Source organism: Ursus americanus, chromosome 19 (assembly GCF_024610735.1).
Source record: "Ursus americanus isolate L20-20 chromosome 19, mUrsAme1.1.p, whole genome shotgun sequence".
NCBI classification, from domain to species: domain Eukaryota; kingdom Metazoa; phylum Chordata; class Mammalia; order Carnivora; family Ursidae; genus Ursus; species Ursus americanus.
In genome coordinates this window covers 38,501,346-38,517,708 of record NC_142145.1, presented here as the reverse complement: position 1 = coordinate 38,517,708, position 16,363 = coordinate 38,501,346, and the positions used below count along the sequence as shown (strand labels likewise).

The 16,363-nt window shown below is 40.4% G+C and overlaps 1 protein-coding gene across 2 annotated transcripts in view; it reads right to left on the bottom strand.

Annotated features, from left to right (window-relative positions):
- GAREM1 (GRB2 associated regulator of MAPK1 subtype 1) overlaps positions 1 to 16,363 on the bottom strand; it is a 196,520-nt gene that overhangs the window by 115,864 nt on the left and 64,293 nt on the right. For both annotated transcript variants that reach the window (XM_045781912.2, XM_045781913.2), the window contains exon 2: positions 7,295 to 7,435. In XM_045781912.2, the coding sequence (XP_045637868.1) occupies positions 7,295 to 7,435 (141 nt within the window). The remainder of the gene's footprint in view (positions 1 to 7,294; positions 7,436 to 16,363) is intronic.

The window sequence follows — 16,363 nt, the reverse complement described above, 5'->3', positions numbered from 1 at the left end:
ACTACTTAAGAGTTTTACGTTACGATTAACTTTGCTACTGGTTGGTAAGTCACAGTCCTTTTTATGACAAACATTTTCAAACACACAAAATTAGGGTAATGAACACCCCATTTACTCTTCACCAAAATGGAACAATTTTAACAGCTTGTCTTATATTCATTTATTTTTATGTTTGTTTTAGCTGAAGTATTTTATAAATTATAATCACATTCCCTCCCTAAGTAATTCAGTATGTACCTCTAAAAAACAAAGATGTCTTCCTCATAACTATAAAACTAGTATCACACCTAACAAAATCAAAATAATTCTCAAATATCATCTCATCACGAGTATCATTCATACTCCCATTTCCTGGGGTTATTGTTCTTAAGCATTGAGAAGTGAGACTAGAAAGCTATACCAAAGGTTGATGACAGTCCTTGAGTCATCCTTTCTCTGAAAGGTAGATGCTTACATGATTTCTTTATCCTTGCTTTGAGTTCAAGTGTCACTGTAATTGCCCAAAGATAACACCCACCTAAGCTCCGACATAAATCTATGTTATTAACAGCTACAACAATGACTTCATGAAGTAAAGAAGTGGAGGGAACAGGGGCGCCTGGGTGGCACAGCGGTTAAGCGTCTGCCTTTGGCTCAGGGCGTGATCCCGGCGTTGAGGGATCGAGCCCCACATCAGGCTCCTCCGCTATGAGCCTGCTTCTTCCTCTCCCACTCCCCGCTTGTGTTCCCTCTCTCGCTGGCTGTCTCTATCTCTGTCAAATAAATAAATAAAATCTTTAAAAAAAAAAAAAAAGAAGTGGAGGGAACGAGAGAACAAATGCCTTTCCAGGAAAAAAAAAATGACAAGGACGATTTCCCAGACACTGGGCGATTACTTAAATCGTCTCCCCCTCTTTTCTCTTCTGAATCATTCCTCCTAGCCTAGCTCCTTCAGAATCCATTATTCTTAAAAGTGAGTATTAGAAACTTTTGGCTCTTATGCCCTCTCTCTTGGCTTCTTTTTAATACATCTTGACAAGAGTAGTTGCTCCTTGCTTGCTCTTACCTTCCACTCATTTTTACCCCCTTTCATTATCTAATTGCCTTGCTTTTATTCACTGATAGCACCCCTCTGGAGACAGTTTCTCTATCCACTTAGAACATGCTTTCTCCAGGCCTCAACCTCTCTGCTCCCAGAAGGCTCCCATGCATTGCCCTCTCCAAGTCCAAGGGGCTCCCGGGAAGCTCTTCTGCCTTTGCTTCTTGCTGGTAATTTATTCAGAGACAGGAATGTTACCTGTTTGCAGATGACTTATAAATCTGGAAAAGGTCAAGATAAATATATATTTACTTAAATTTCCCCTAGAGTCAGAATATAAGCAGTGAGCTGTGTGTGAAAGGAGAGGAAAGTGAAAGAGCGTTCTTCACCTTACTGACTAAGTCTAACCGATCTCTCTTCTGTACAATGGTCAGAATGCCTTATGTGTGGACGGTGCCTTCTAACACTTTCCAGGCAATAGCAGTGAGGGAAGTAGGCTCTGGTGCCACATATCCTGGGTTCAAATCACACTTCCTAGCTGTGTAGTATTAAAGACACTTAACTAAATCTTTGAACTTCAATTTGTACCTGTGAAAAATGCAGGTAATAATAGAACCCACCTCTGGGGTTTGTTATGAAAGTTACATGAAGAAATAAAAGTAAAATGCTGGGTTAACGAAGTGTCTAGATAAGAGTTAGCACTAAATAAATTTTAGTGATTTATGCTAACTGTGACCTACAGATTCAATTACGAAAAGTGGTTATTTCTTAAGTATCTAATATTTATCACTGGCAAAAACTGGCTGGGATAATGTTCCTTGGCATACTCTGTTAGTCCATAGGCCTTTTTGAAAGGAAGTTTGGTTATTTCCATTTTAACACCTAGGCTTTATCTCATGTAATACAGAAAGTACACAATGTGTTGTTCGATGCTAGTAGCTACTTTTGTAAACGGATGATTCATGCTAATTAAACTTGCAACCCAGGAGAATAAAATTAGCTTGTTTCGACATTTCCTTTTGTTCAGTAATCACACTTCAAGGTTATGTAGATACCACATTACTATAATTTTGCCTGAGAGACAGACTGCACACCCACATTTTTAAGAACAGGCACTGCCGACAGAAATCCAGGTGCTTGCTGAGTAAGAGCCCTGCAGACTTCACAAGCAAATCTTCTACTAACCTTGTGCTCCAGTGTCACTTATTTCTGCACATATTATAGCTAGTAAGGAAGTACTGAGATCACTTTTGCTTGTTATAGATTCACCGGATTTGCAGGAGGATGAGAATTTAAAAATAGAAGCCAAACGTGGCTGCCATTTCTCTCCGATGCTTACGTTCCAGTAGCAATCTGTTCACCCGTGATGACAGCAAGTGTTCCATCAGATGATTTAAATTTTCATAAACCTGGTCAGAATTCCACTACTTCTCAAATGGGGGGATCCAAGACATACAGACACATCACATTCTGATCCATTTGGGTTCTCCAAGCTTTGCTTTACAGACAGCTATTTGGGGATAGCTTTCATGAGAGGTGATTATGAGGGGGTAACACTGATTAGTGGTCGTAACGTGCCTGGCACGGCATGAGTCACGGACATAAGTTACAAGGAATCTTCATGACATTTCTTAAGTAAATCTCCTTTCCATAGATTGGAAACTCAGAGCTTAGGAAGGTAAATGAAATTCCAGAGACCCAGGTGTTTGTGGAGCCTGAAATTCATATTAGTTTTAAAGGGAAAAAAAAATGTCGAATTGTGAGTACTGACTTTGGTTTAACGCTCTAGAAGGGGTCAGCGTAAGTAAGGAATCCCGAAGCAGGAGCTTCCACAGTAACGACCTTGTGTCTGCCTGACAGACCCCTCCGAGCTACAAAGGGATCTGATGAACAGAAATGTGAATTGTAAAGTGAAAATCATTCATCTTCAGAAAATCTTGGCTATAATGAAGTTGCACTCGACTTAAAAAAATTTTTTTTAAATAGATTGGGTTTTTGGTTTAGTATGTCAGGAAAGACGGCAGTGGGGGGGGGGCAGTGGGAGGAGTGCATGTAGGGTGAATGAGTGGTCTTTGATGAAGTGCCAAGCAGTAATTTACATGGTCTGAGTATGCAGAATGCAGAAAAATTCTGAGTTCTGCATTGTATGTTCCATAGAAAATCTTTGCCCTTTTGGGTGCAGTGAGAAGTTAGAAAGTTTAGATACAATTTATTTGTGATGCCTTTTGAATAAAACTTGTGTGAAAGCAGCAATCGCTTTTCTAAACACTATGCTAATTTTTCTTGAGTGGTTTCTTCACTGTTAGCAAAATATGTGATGCTGACTGAACACATTCTCTCTCTCAGAATCAATTGTTTGTTATACCAAGAAAACTCTTTCTTATCCAAAATGAAAAACTTATTTTGCCAGAATGAGGGAAGGTCTTTTTTTTTTTTTTTTTCCCCAAAGCACATCTAATAATTTTAGAATTCAGAATAAGGCAACTCTTATTACCATCGTATCAAGAGCATAGTTTTGATAAGAAGTTCAAGTCATATTTATCTTTTCTCAAAGTTTTATGAAATTATTTCTTTTTCACGTAAGGAATTTCATGAAAATTTCTGATAAAGAATATGGAAAAGGCACTCTAAATTGTGATCTCCTAAAAATGCTGTTTTCTTATATTCTGGAATATACGTGACTAGAGCTGCATACTGCTGCCCAGGCTGTGCACTACACAACTCCAAGGGATAGTATTTACACAAAGTGAGGAGCGTTGCCTGGAGCAGGACAGTGCAGGGGGCTCTGAGGGAAGGAATGGTTGCTACCTCTGCCAGAAAAGAAGGACCTCCTTGGAAAAATGAAGGCAGCATGTCACAGAGACACGTGGGCCAGCTGGACCCAAATGGCTAAATCTGGGACAACCTGCACATCCAAATAAATAAGGACAGGAATAGATGATAACCCACTGAATGAAGTAACAATCCATAATTCCATAACAGCTGAGTAAGTAGATAAATAAACGGGAGAGACGGAAAAGCGCTCCTTGCAGTACAAAGACAGCTAACAAAGGGAGGAATCAATAGTGGGGTCTGGTTAGAAACGGGCGTTCTACCATTTTCGTGGTAAGTACCAAATCAGACAGAAATCAATAGCTGCACAAGGATGGGGGTGGAGAGGTTTAGAGAAAGACCACTCCTCCTTTCAAATGCCCTAGTAATCACCAAGTAATCCTCACGAATGGGACTAGTGCCCTTATCTGAAGAGACAGGGGAGAGACGGTGGAATTCTCACTCCACCAAGTGAGCACACAGAGAGAAGACCCCCACCTGGAAACCAGGCAGCCCCCCTCACCAGACCCCAGATTCGTCCTGCCTCCAGAACTGCGTGAGATGAACTGTTTATAATCCTCCCCCTCTACAGTATTTGTTACAGCAGCCTGAACTAAGACGGTCCTGTTTGAAGGTTTTTTCCCCTTTAAGATACTTTCTTTCCTTTCATGTGAAGCGGTATGATCTTGGAGTCCATGTTTCCTTTTAGTCTTGGCACCTCAAATTTTCATTTAAAAAAGGTACCATTTTCTTTTCTTTTTAAATTTTTATTTTAATTCCAGTACAGTTAACATACAGCGTTACATCAGTTTCAGGTATACAATTTAGTGATTCAACATTTCCATACATCACCCAGTGCTCATCATGACCAGTGCGCTCCTTAATCCTCATCACCTGTTTAACCCATCCCTCCACCCACCTCCCATCTGGGGCCTGGTTTCCCAGTTAAGTGTACCACCATCTTCCTTATAAATAAAGAATAAGCTGTTGAACATACCATATCTTTCATCCTAGTGGAAGCTGAATGGCTATTAATTAAAAAAAAAAAATGTTCAAGACAATAAAACACAAATTCTTGGGGAAATCTTTTCTTCTGACACTGTGAACATCCACCCCAGAACAGTGGGTCCCAACCCTGGCTGTATAATTTAACTACATAATTTAAAATCCTGATGCCCAGCCCACACTCAAGACCAGTTACTGCAGAACCTCTGGAGATGGGATCTGGGCGTTGGTCATTTTTAAAGCTCTCTAGGAGATTCCAATGTGTAGCCAAGTTTGAGAGCCCTAGATCAAGAATCTACAGCAATAAAGAATTATATCTTTTGTGTACAGATCCAAAGAATTCACAAAGGTTTTTTAGAACTGGTCTCACTGCCTTAATTATAGAGAACAAGCAGATGGTCACCAGAGGGGAGGTGGGGGGGTAATGGGTGAAATAGGTGAGGGGGATTAAGAGTGCACTTACCATGATGAGCACTGAGTAATATATGGAATTGTTGAATCACTGTATCGTACACCTGAAACTCACATAACACTATATATTAACTATGCTGGAATTAAAATTTTTTAAAAATTAAAATAAAAAAGAATTGGGCTCACATGTTGAGGAATGTACAGTCCCAACTAGCAAGTCAAGTTTTGCGTGTATCCAGGAAAAGGTAACTGAATGAAGACAAGGGCCTGTGCCATATGAATGTGAGACACCATAAATACACGTGGGGACCCCAAGGGCATAGTAGGGATGCCCGCACCCCCCTGAAGCAAGGAAAGGCCCTGATAAGAGCAAGGCTGATGAAGGCCATGCCGGCTGGGGAATGGAGTAAATGGAAGGGTAGCCAGTATGTCCAGCCAACAGTGAGGTGACCACTCTAGCTAGATGGAAGGTTTGCTCTCCAGAGTAGAAGTGTGGAGAAGCAGACTAGAACCAGCCCTAGGGGCTTTGAGAAATAAGCCGTGGAGTCTGGTGGCAGTTCGCGGTCTCTAAGGAGATTTAAGCTAAGGACCAAATGAAAGCATTCGTTTGGGAAGACTGCATTGCTAAGCCATTCACAGTGAGTCAGGGGAAAGACTGAAAATTCAATCTACGACGAGAAGAACACAGTACAACAGGTAAAAATGCGTATGTGATGAAGCACAATCTTATACCTTCCTTTACAGTTTTCCACAAAAGACAGGCACCAGGAGTTTGGGCCTCCTAAAAAATAGCACAGATCTCACCTGTCACGGGACCCCCTGGCAGGAGAGACTGGGCAGGCCAGAGGTTTGTCTTGTTCTCTGGTCCCTTTGGCCTGGTTCCTAATCTGACAGTTGTAATACTTTCTGCAGCTACACGTTCCTCCTTTTTCCATGAACGTCACTCCTATGGTCAGCAAATATAATTCTAAGGGACAAAATTTCAGGCTAGAGAAATTCTTTCCTATAATTTTTTTTAATGGGAAGAATTTTTGAGAAGCTGGGTGATCCTGAGGTCAGACTGGTAATTGCAGGCTCCTAGGAATCAAAAAGGGGCCAAACTATTCATTTATTCAATAAATATTGAACACTTACCATTTGCTGCCATTCTAGCCAGTGGGACCACAGCGAGGTCCCTTTTCCTGAAAGGCACCTCTCTGGGCATTATAAAGGTTTCACTCAAAAACATAATGGCAGTCTAGGGCTGCACAACTTATAAGTAATTGATTAAAGTGTTCTCCTACAGAATTTGAAAAACTGAATAATTATAGAGAAAAAAAATCAAGATCCTTTACATACTGATCTATAAGCCACAGATATAAATATAGGATAACATGTTTGGTTTTTTTACACTGTGTTTATAAGCCAGCACTATTGAAACTGTATTCAAGCCACTAGATGTATCCTGAACTCCAAACAGTGCTGATACATAGAACGTACTCAGTACAAGTTGGTTCAGTGGCACTGTTGAACCAAATGGCGTTCAAAGTGAGGTGAAATGGCAGCTCTCGCCCTGATTTAATAACTAAAGCAGTGAGGGCATCTCAGCTACCTGTATTCCAAATGCCTTGTTGCAAGAGGGACATGGTCAGGTAACCGAGCTTCCAATGCAATATTTTTGAAGCCAGACCACAATGCTCATATGCAAAATGGCATCTTGTAAAGTCATTCCCAAAACCAACATCCAAGGGGTGCCCAGGGTTATTCAGACACTGCAGCTCAGATACCGACGGCCATCCCAAGACGACAGAGACATTCTTTGTGCTTGTAAAATTTTCATTTTATAAATATCTGATAAGAATCCATATGTAACTACATGATTAATTAAAAACTACCCATGACAAAATGAAACTGAGCTTTCACTGACAGATAAAATAACCACAAATTCTTCTTTTTCTAAGTCGTCATACTCTAGTTTATAGACAAGTCCTATCTTCTCATTCAGGAAGAAAAAATTTTCATAGTCAAGTCCCTTCCTCTGCCTTTCTTGCCCCTTGAGGGGATCTGTACCTGGATAATGTACTGGAATCTCTATCTTTGGCCCAATGACGTAGTGTCCCTCCTCCAGGCTGTGGGCAGTGATGGTGGTCCACTGACGGCACGAATGAATCAGAAGGTATTCATTTTCCCGCAGCCCTTCTATGCATTCTCCTAGAAAAGACAATTTTGTATAAGAAACTTAGAATTAGCATCTGTTTGCTCCATACTCTGCGATCAAATTTCATTAGTTAAAGCTTCACTAATGCAGAAATTGGTAGTTCATCCCAAGATGACATACGCTTGCTTCCGAATTAGCATTAAAAAGGCATTCGACAACAAGTTGACAACCGCACACAGGATTCCCTAAAAATGTTTCCCACTTTTCTGCAAAGATATTTTCAAAACCTCATTTTATCTAAATGATTGTACTTAAGGGTAATAAAACATTTATTAAGTGCCAACAATATGTTAGGCACTACCTAGATGCTTTGCCTGTATTATTCCATGTGATGCAATAATATTATGAGGTAGGTATTGCTCCTTCTTTACAGGTGGGGAAAAAATCAAGGTTCAAAATTTTAAGTGATATGTCTGAGGTCACAGATTTAATAAGCAGGAAAGTGAGGATTCAGGCCTAAGTCAGACTGATTTCAAGGCTTATGCTCTTAATCACTAAAATACAACTACCAAAAATGTATAATAAGCCTTTCTGTTGAAACAGTACTTGAAATGAAATGCCAGTATCTCCTTTTAAATTTTGTATATTTTGCCAGCTCTTTCTGGCCCCCTACCAAATTTCCCAATCAATTAAAAATAATGAAACTTTATAGCATGCAAATGAAATTATTTTTTTCATTTTGATATTTTCTGAGGTGCATTTTTAGCATCTGAAGCAATGACAAATAAATTATTTCAAAAGAGAAATTCATCCCCTGAAACTTAAAAAGACATTTTTTTAGATGCTGAAACGATCCATCTCATTAATCCTGGCTTAGTCATTTTCAATGCTCAGATAATACCTGAAAATGCTAATTTCTTAAGAAAACAGTCTTTCTTATTTCTGCTGTTTATTACACTGCAATAACTAAAAGAGTCAGTGATTTAACTGGGTGTTTTGAAATGGAATTTATAGTTCACTTAAAAAAGTTTCAGTACTTTTATAATACAAAAGAAGTTAGAGGAGGCTGTAATGACCAATTTGGTTATCACAGTCATAAGCCATCAAATGTTTCCAATCCAGTAAGGCCACAATCTTCAAAACAGTCTTTTTTTTTTTTTTTTAAGATTTTATTTATTTATTTGTCACAGAGAGAAGGAGAGCACAAGCAGGGGGAGTGGCAGGCAGAGGGAGAAGCAGGCTCCCCATTGAGTAGGGAGTCTGATGCGGGACTCGATCTCAGGACCCTGGGATCATGACTGGAGCCAAAGGCAGATGCTTTACCAACTGAGCCACCCAGGCTCCCCTCAAAACAGTCTTAATGCAAGAATACTTCATCTTGGCCACAGGAGACACAGATGGGGAGTGGGGATGAGGGTGGGACAGGAGAAAAAGCAGATCTGGAAGCAGAGGTACCCCAGCAAAATTGCGAGGTCTAACTCCCCAGGGGAAACTTCCCAAACCAGACTCCCCTGCCCTTCACTCCTTGGGAGACCAGGTTCATGAAGTCCTCCCAAGGAGGCTGCTAGTACTTACAAACACTCTGCAATCCCCTCAAGCATGTTGGAGCAGGAAAGAAAGATCTGGAAGGGCTGCTCCAAAGGAGAAATCATGTGGCCTCCCCTGAGGCTCCCCAGCAGGAGGCAGGAGGAGGGGGAAGGGCACATAGACAAGGGGGCAGGGGTTACAAGCACGGGCCATGAAGTCCAACAAATTTGGTCCAGTCATAGCTCTGCCCCCGACCACTGTGTGGTCTTGGGCAGACACCTTCTCCCCCCTTCCCCATGAGATGGGGCAACAACAGTACCCACTTCACAGAGGGGCCATGAAGATACACAGTGACAGTGATGGGAAATGTGGGGCACCAAATCTGTCGTATGATGTTAGGAGGGATCCGGAAACGTCAGCTATTAATTTTATTTACTGTATGCTGTTTCTCCCTAGAATTCCATCCTTATATAAACATTGTAATTTAGGTCCTATTATCCTCCTACAGGTGAGGAAATAACCTTCAGGGCAGTTAGGAAACGTGCCTAAAGCTGCATAGCAGAAACTGACTTTGGGGTCCCTCTACGTCTCCCCCTGTTCTTTCAACACCACACTGACTTTTGCCTTGAAAACTGCCAACCATAATCCAAAAAACGGGGAGAAACTGACCCTCAGCCCCAAGTCTCACTCAAGGAAGGAGGGAGACAGTATCAGCAACAAAAATGAATAATTAAATTATGAATTCATTAGAAAGCGAAAGGTGCTACGGGAAAAAAGAAAAAGTAAAGGGTTAAGAGGATCAGGAGTACTGTATACGAGAAAGAAGAGTAGTTTGCAAGGTTGTCGTTTTAAGGATTTTTCATTCATTTATCCAACAAACATTTATCTCCTTATTTGTTTAGCTTTTTCTAAAAACAGCTCCATTGAGGCGTAAGTGATCGCCAAAGAACTGCACATGTGTCCATGATGAAGACTGGCAAACATTTATGGGGATCTTGCATGCACCAAGCAATGGAGGAGTGGGCGAAAATAAAAAGAGAGCTCGGTCCCTGCATTCAGGAAGCTGACATCCTCCTTGTGGGATGTGTCCACGTGTAATTTTATGTAAGGTAGGGCACAACGAGGGCTATGCAAGAGGAATAAAGAATCTGGAGTGGGGACAGTGACTTTGACAAAGCACGTTAAGAGGAATAAATAGCTTTTGGGCTGGTCCTAATTCTCTGGCAATGGGGAGCCAGAGAAGGGTTTGGGATGAGAGACTGGCCAAAGCGCTGCTTTAGGAAGATTAATCTGGCAATACTATAGAGGCTGGATGGAAGACGGGAGGAACCAGAGCCATGGGGTGTGTGCAAGGAAACTCAGAGGGAAAACACACTGCCATTCAGGGAAAAAGAAAAATGTCATTTTCTGCAACTAAACTGCTATATCATAAAACTGTTTTAATTTTATTCCGCAGTGGGCTCTAAAGAGGCAGCCAAGAAACAACTGCAGTCAAGTTAATCAAAATGAAAATTTAATGGTAAGTCCTACCGCTAGCTGATGTAGTAAACACTCTTGTCAAGAGGATTCAGAATGATTTTCAAAGCTATAAAGTAGTAAGAGCCTAGTGCCTGGTTTTGAGCTTATGTCTTTTTTTTTTTTTAATTTTTTAAACAACTGAACCATGTGCCTGCTTTAGGCAAAAGAAGTTTCACAAAAATTGTCTGGAAATAAAACTTAATATATTCACTTAAAATGTCCCAGGGTAGGCCACTAACAGAGACACTACATTAAATGAATCCCTAAAGTAAACATTTTTGTGATATAATTATCCTGTTGCTTAACTACTATATATAACATGCTAAAACTTATATATTTAGCTCAAAGATGTAGTAACAAGAAGCCTAAAAGAAGCATGTGTTAAATTCCAAAATACATTAATATCATCCTGAAATTTCCCCAGATTCAGCATGCTTCTGGGATATACTTTCCTTGCCTGGTTTGACCTTGATCCCCTCAACATTAAGTCTTACACACTTGTTAAAATCATTTTTAACGCTAGGAAAACTAGACCCCACAAATCCTTCAAAGTAAATCTGCTTGAAAAAATCAAATTCAAAATTTAAAATAAAAATTTATAAGCTGGACACGCACAAATCCTGCTGGTTTGGCTGCTGGGCCGCTATCAACTCCTGATGCCCCTTTCCGCTCTCTCCTTGTTACTGTCACGGTTTTCCCCTTTTACACATTAGCTGTAACTGTAGGAGTTAATCAAGGTTCCACCCTGAATCTGTTCACTGTTTCTCTCTCCTTTATCATCTTACACACCCCTCAGGGATTCACTTAGTTATGGACAACTTGAGTATCCATGCTCTCAGCTACCAACTTGTATTCTGACTTTATCCAGACTGTATTCAGTCTTCATCCAGACTTTACCTTCTACTCTTGTCTACCTGATGTCCCCCTGCCACTCACTCAGGCATCCTTCATTCATCCAATAAACATGTATGGAGGACCAGCAATGTTCTAGAACCTGATGATATAGTATTGAACCAAGTCCCTGCTCTCATGGAGCTGACATCCGGGCTGGGTTTTTAATCCCCCGTTCTTCCCTGTCAACTTATTTAAATATTGCTGTGGATAAAACTTCCAAGAATACAACACAGCTCATCTTATTCTTCTACTCACATTTGCCTTCAGTGTTTCTCATTCATACAGAATGAGGCCTTTAGTCTTTGGCTCAATACTCAAGGCCCTCATGATCTCTCCACAGAATATAAGACCTATATCCCCCCACACCATACACTAGAGCCCAAAGGACCTGTTTTCTGTGCCACACACATGGCACAGTCTCACTCCTCTGGACCCCCTCACTCTTTCCTTTGCCTGAGACTTACCTCCCAATCCTTATTTATTCACTACTCATGATACTCATTCTGAAAGACCAGCTCAAATGCCACTTTCATGAATGTCTGCCTGATACGAATCCTAATATTTTTCATTTGAACTGTAGCAATTTTGTAGTTTTGCTAATATTCTATGCTGAATTTATAAATTTCTTTAAGAGCTCAGAGCAGGGGGCACCTGGGTGGCTCAGTTGGTTAAGTGTCTGCCTTCGGCTCAGGTCCTGATCCCAGGGTCCTGGGATCGAGTCCCACATCGGGCTTCCTGCTCAGTGGGGAGTCTGCTTCTCCCTCTCGCTTTCCCCTTGGCTTGCGCTCTCTCTCTTGCTCTCATTTATAAATTAAAAAAAAAAAAAAAAGCTCAAAGCAGGAGGAACTTAGACTGATATATTTAAATGACACAGTGAAACTAATTTAACAACATGGGAATTAAAGGCATTTTTTTCCTTTTGAAATTGGTCTATACATTCATCAGTTTTCAGAATCATGGTTATAAGGGTTAAGGAACAAAGATAATTCAGGACCAAAAATGCTATTAGATAAGATCCTCTCTAAACTGGTGCATCTGGGTGGCTCAATGAGTTAAGTGTCTGCCTTCGGCTCAGGTCCTTATCCTGGAGTGCTGGGATCGAGCCCCATGTCGGGCTCTCTGCTGAGTGGGGAGCCTGCTTCTCCCTCTCCTTCTGCCTGTCCTCCCTCCACACCCACGCCCCACTCATGCTCACTCTCTTGAACATGCTCTCTCGCTCTCTCTCTCAAATAAATAAACTGAAAGAAAGAAAGAAAGAAAGAAAGAAAGAAAGAAAGAAAGAAAGAGATCCTCTCTAAACTACCTTGTCTTACTAGCACCCACAGCAATGCAATGGAGTTGCCCAGACTCACTGCCTCATGGTTTTGTTTTGCTTTTTTAATATTCAAATATAATAATGTTTACATTTATTTAGAATATCTTCCCCCATTGAATCTTACGTTGTTATGCTGTTTATAACTATTTTAAGCTTTGTTTAAATTGTAATTAAATTCATGACATATGAATATACTGAATTAGTGCATCACTCTACTGCCTTTTATATGAATTACTCAGGAGGTGTCTCAATCAGTTCAAATAGTTGTATGTCTGTCACAGCAGAATCCGAATCTCTATTAAACGCGTTTTTATTTTTAAATATGAAGTATGATGTACTTGGATGACAATTTATAACGTTTTGCTATTAAACCTGCTAGCTTACTGCTGATGAGTTTTCTATTAAGGTTGGGCTGAATCCAGACAACACAGACACACCTACATTGGTTTGGTTTTGGGTTTTTTTGCTATCCTCATGTCACAAAGAACAAGGGCATGATTTTACACAATTCTCTAAGCTGTGTTGTGATTTGGGCAATTAGTAAATTAAAGTGTTTTTGATTTTCCACTTTTGTGTCTCTTTGTTCTTCCCATAGGCATTTCACACCAGAGTAACGGGTTTGGTCAACAATCTGGGCTGTATCTCTACCGACGGCATGCAATTTTAATCCTTTTAACTTCCAGTATACCTGGTTTTCCAATTTGTATAGCAAATATATAAACTCATATTGCTGATTATCTTTCCTTTTAAAGTATGCCTTTATCCCCATTTAGTTTGGTTTCTTCTCAGCCCATTAGGAGAACCATGTCCGCAGTAGATACTCATGTTTTTGTTGACTGATTAATGAGGCCCCACTGAAATAATGATTTGTTAATACATGTGTTATGAGAATCAGATTTACTAACCTTGGCATTGTTTTTATCTGTTATGGATATAAACTGCTCCTTATGTTGTAACTAAATCTATCAACAATGGATAAATGAATAGGTTTTATGGTATCTGTTACTACTTTCTACGAATCTAATTTAACAGTTGTCCATTGTTTTATTTTACCAATGTTAAAAGGAAACCCGGTCAAGTGACAACATTGGATTTTACCTCCTCCTTGTTAATGAAGTTGTTTAATTTTAATTATGTGTTTACTTGATCTTACAATCCTTTTCATGTAGATAGGAACCCTGAGTCAGTTACATACTCAAAGCACTGCATTTCTCTTACAACTTAGACTTTTTTTTTCAGTTTTATTGAAATATAACTGACATATATCACTGTACAAGTTTAAGGTGTCCTGCATGATGGTTTGACTTACATATATCATGAAATGACTATACACTAGGTTTGGTTAACATCCATCATCTCAAGTAGATACAATAAAAAGAAAAAGAAAACATTTCTTCTTGTGATGAAAACTCTAAGGAGCTACTGTCTCAACAACTTCTCTGCACAACACACAGCAAGTGTTAACTGTAGTTAACTGTCATCGTGTTGTGTACTATATCCCTAGTTTTTATTTATCTTCTAACTTGAAGTTTGTACCTTTTGGCCACCTTCTTCCAATCCTCCCTCCCCACTCCATTTTTCAAAAAATACTTTCAATGAGCAGAAATGCCATTTCCCACTTCCTGTCCTTGCCCATGAAAAATGCCCACAAACCAGCCTCTCTGCTCTTTTCTCAGGCAAGGGCTGAATATCGATTCCCAGGAAGACCTTGCAACAAGCTGGAGAGAGGACAGCTGCCAGCAGTCTGGGTCCCTTCATCAATACACAGTGGCACCAACCGCCTGCCTGTGCCCTCACGACCCACTGAGCTGGGATGGGAGAAATATGCTTCGATGTGATATCATGCCAGTGATATATTATCATTTTCCTTCTTGTGTTTCAGTAGTTAGACTCCGTTAACTAAAACATCTATAATGCATGATCTTCAACACCAGCAAAGCCTCCTGATTATTGTGATCACGAAGATTTTGTTATAGAGGCTATTCCTTCTAAGTACTCTTCATAAATACAAGCTTGAATTCACCAAGGTAGCTGCCATGGAAAATTCCTTTCCTCATTCTTTTAGTTACATTTTATCCCATAAGCTGAGGGATATAATTAAATGTACTGAGCATCCTCAAACAGTGTCAGTGTGTAAATTCCTGGTTCTTTTATTGTATTGCAAATAAACAACAGTTACTATGAGAAGAGAACATGGCCCTACCATACTCCTTCTTTGTCCCAGAGAACTACAATCCAAATGACATGGTAAAGTAAGAAAGGATATGGGGAGTAAGGAGATAAAGGAGGGCAAGAAATGATGTCATAGCAAATTGTTCTAAGACAGTTAAAGAGCAATCATGAAACCATGAAATTAAAATCTTGTCTTCAATGAAAAAGCAGTAAAGTGTTCTAAAAAGGAAGTAATATAAGGGGAGGAAAATCCTAAAAGAATGAACTAATTAGCAACTAATTAAGATAGAGAAATTATAAAGTGGCCAGGGAGGATGTGGTTATAGGAAACCACAAAAGCACAGGTCATAATTTCAAAATCAATGGAAACTGAAAAACAAAATAAAACAAAATTTCACCAGCGGAAAAGAAAGCTCTAGGAAAAAGGGAAGAAACTGCTTTTGGCCTAATAGTTGAAGTATTAGAAGAAAGGGAAGGACAGGAGAGGAAGGATCAGACACAGGTTATCAATCAAATAAAGGCATCTAAAACCACTTGATAAGAGCTTCTCAAAAAGCAAGGAGTAAACAAAAACAAAGCTTCTGGCACAGACACCCTGAATGCAAAGGAAAATGAATGTCCTACTTCTGGGCAGACACATGAATAATCTTAGCAACCTAAGAGTCCCCTAGAACGTTCCCCTCCTCCAGATACCGAGCCCCAGCATGATCCTCCAAACATAGGCACACCTTTGTCTCTACCTTCATCCCCTTCAACAGGACAGTCCACTTCTAGGTGATGACATCTTGTGACTGCTAAGACGTATCTTGTGGAACAGAGAAAAGCCTCAGTGGGCGGATGGGGGTGGGAACAGGAGAAAAGAGCATTACCTGAACTAAGCTGCTGTCCAGTTCTAACCACTTCTAAAATGAGACCGTATCTGCGGTCTCCAGTCCTGCCACACCTTCAGAGGCTGACCATCCTTTGTGTGTAAGGGGAGGAACCTACAGCCCTAAGGAAAACAGTGGTTCCAACCCTGGGCTCAACAGTCACTGTAATCCTCTGGGGACTTGTAACAAAAACAACAACAAAAAAACCCCTCCAGTGGCAGGGAGGGTAAGGGCATACACCAGACCACTGAAATCGGAGTCTCTGAGAGTGGGATCCAGAAACCTGCAGTGTCCTGAGATCTCCTTGGGCGTCCTATGGTGCAGCCTGGATTCAGAGCATAACTGAGGCAGTTCAGTGCACAGGCCCTGGAGGGACATATCCACCAGGGGACTCTGTTCTTGCACTTAGTGTGAGAAGGGGGCAAGATCAAACTTACCAGATGCTTACAAAGCACCTGCCTTATAGCAAGCTCTCCAAAAGTATCATTATTCTTATTGTCCCTGGATATGTCAGGTTACAGGATTTTCTCAGGCTAATCAAACTTGCATAGCATTTACTGTCCGCTTTTTTGCATTTTGTAGTAACTATAAATTATCCTGTGTTATTTAACATTTTATGCATACATTATGTTTCTCCAATTAGACTGTGACATTCTTGGGTGCCAGGGACTTTTCTTCTTACCAGA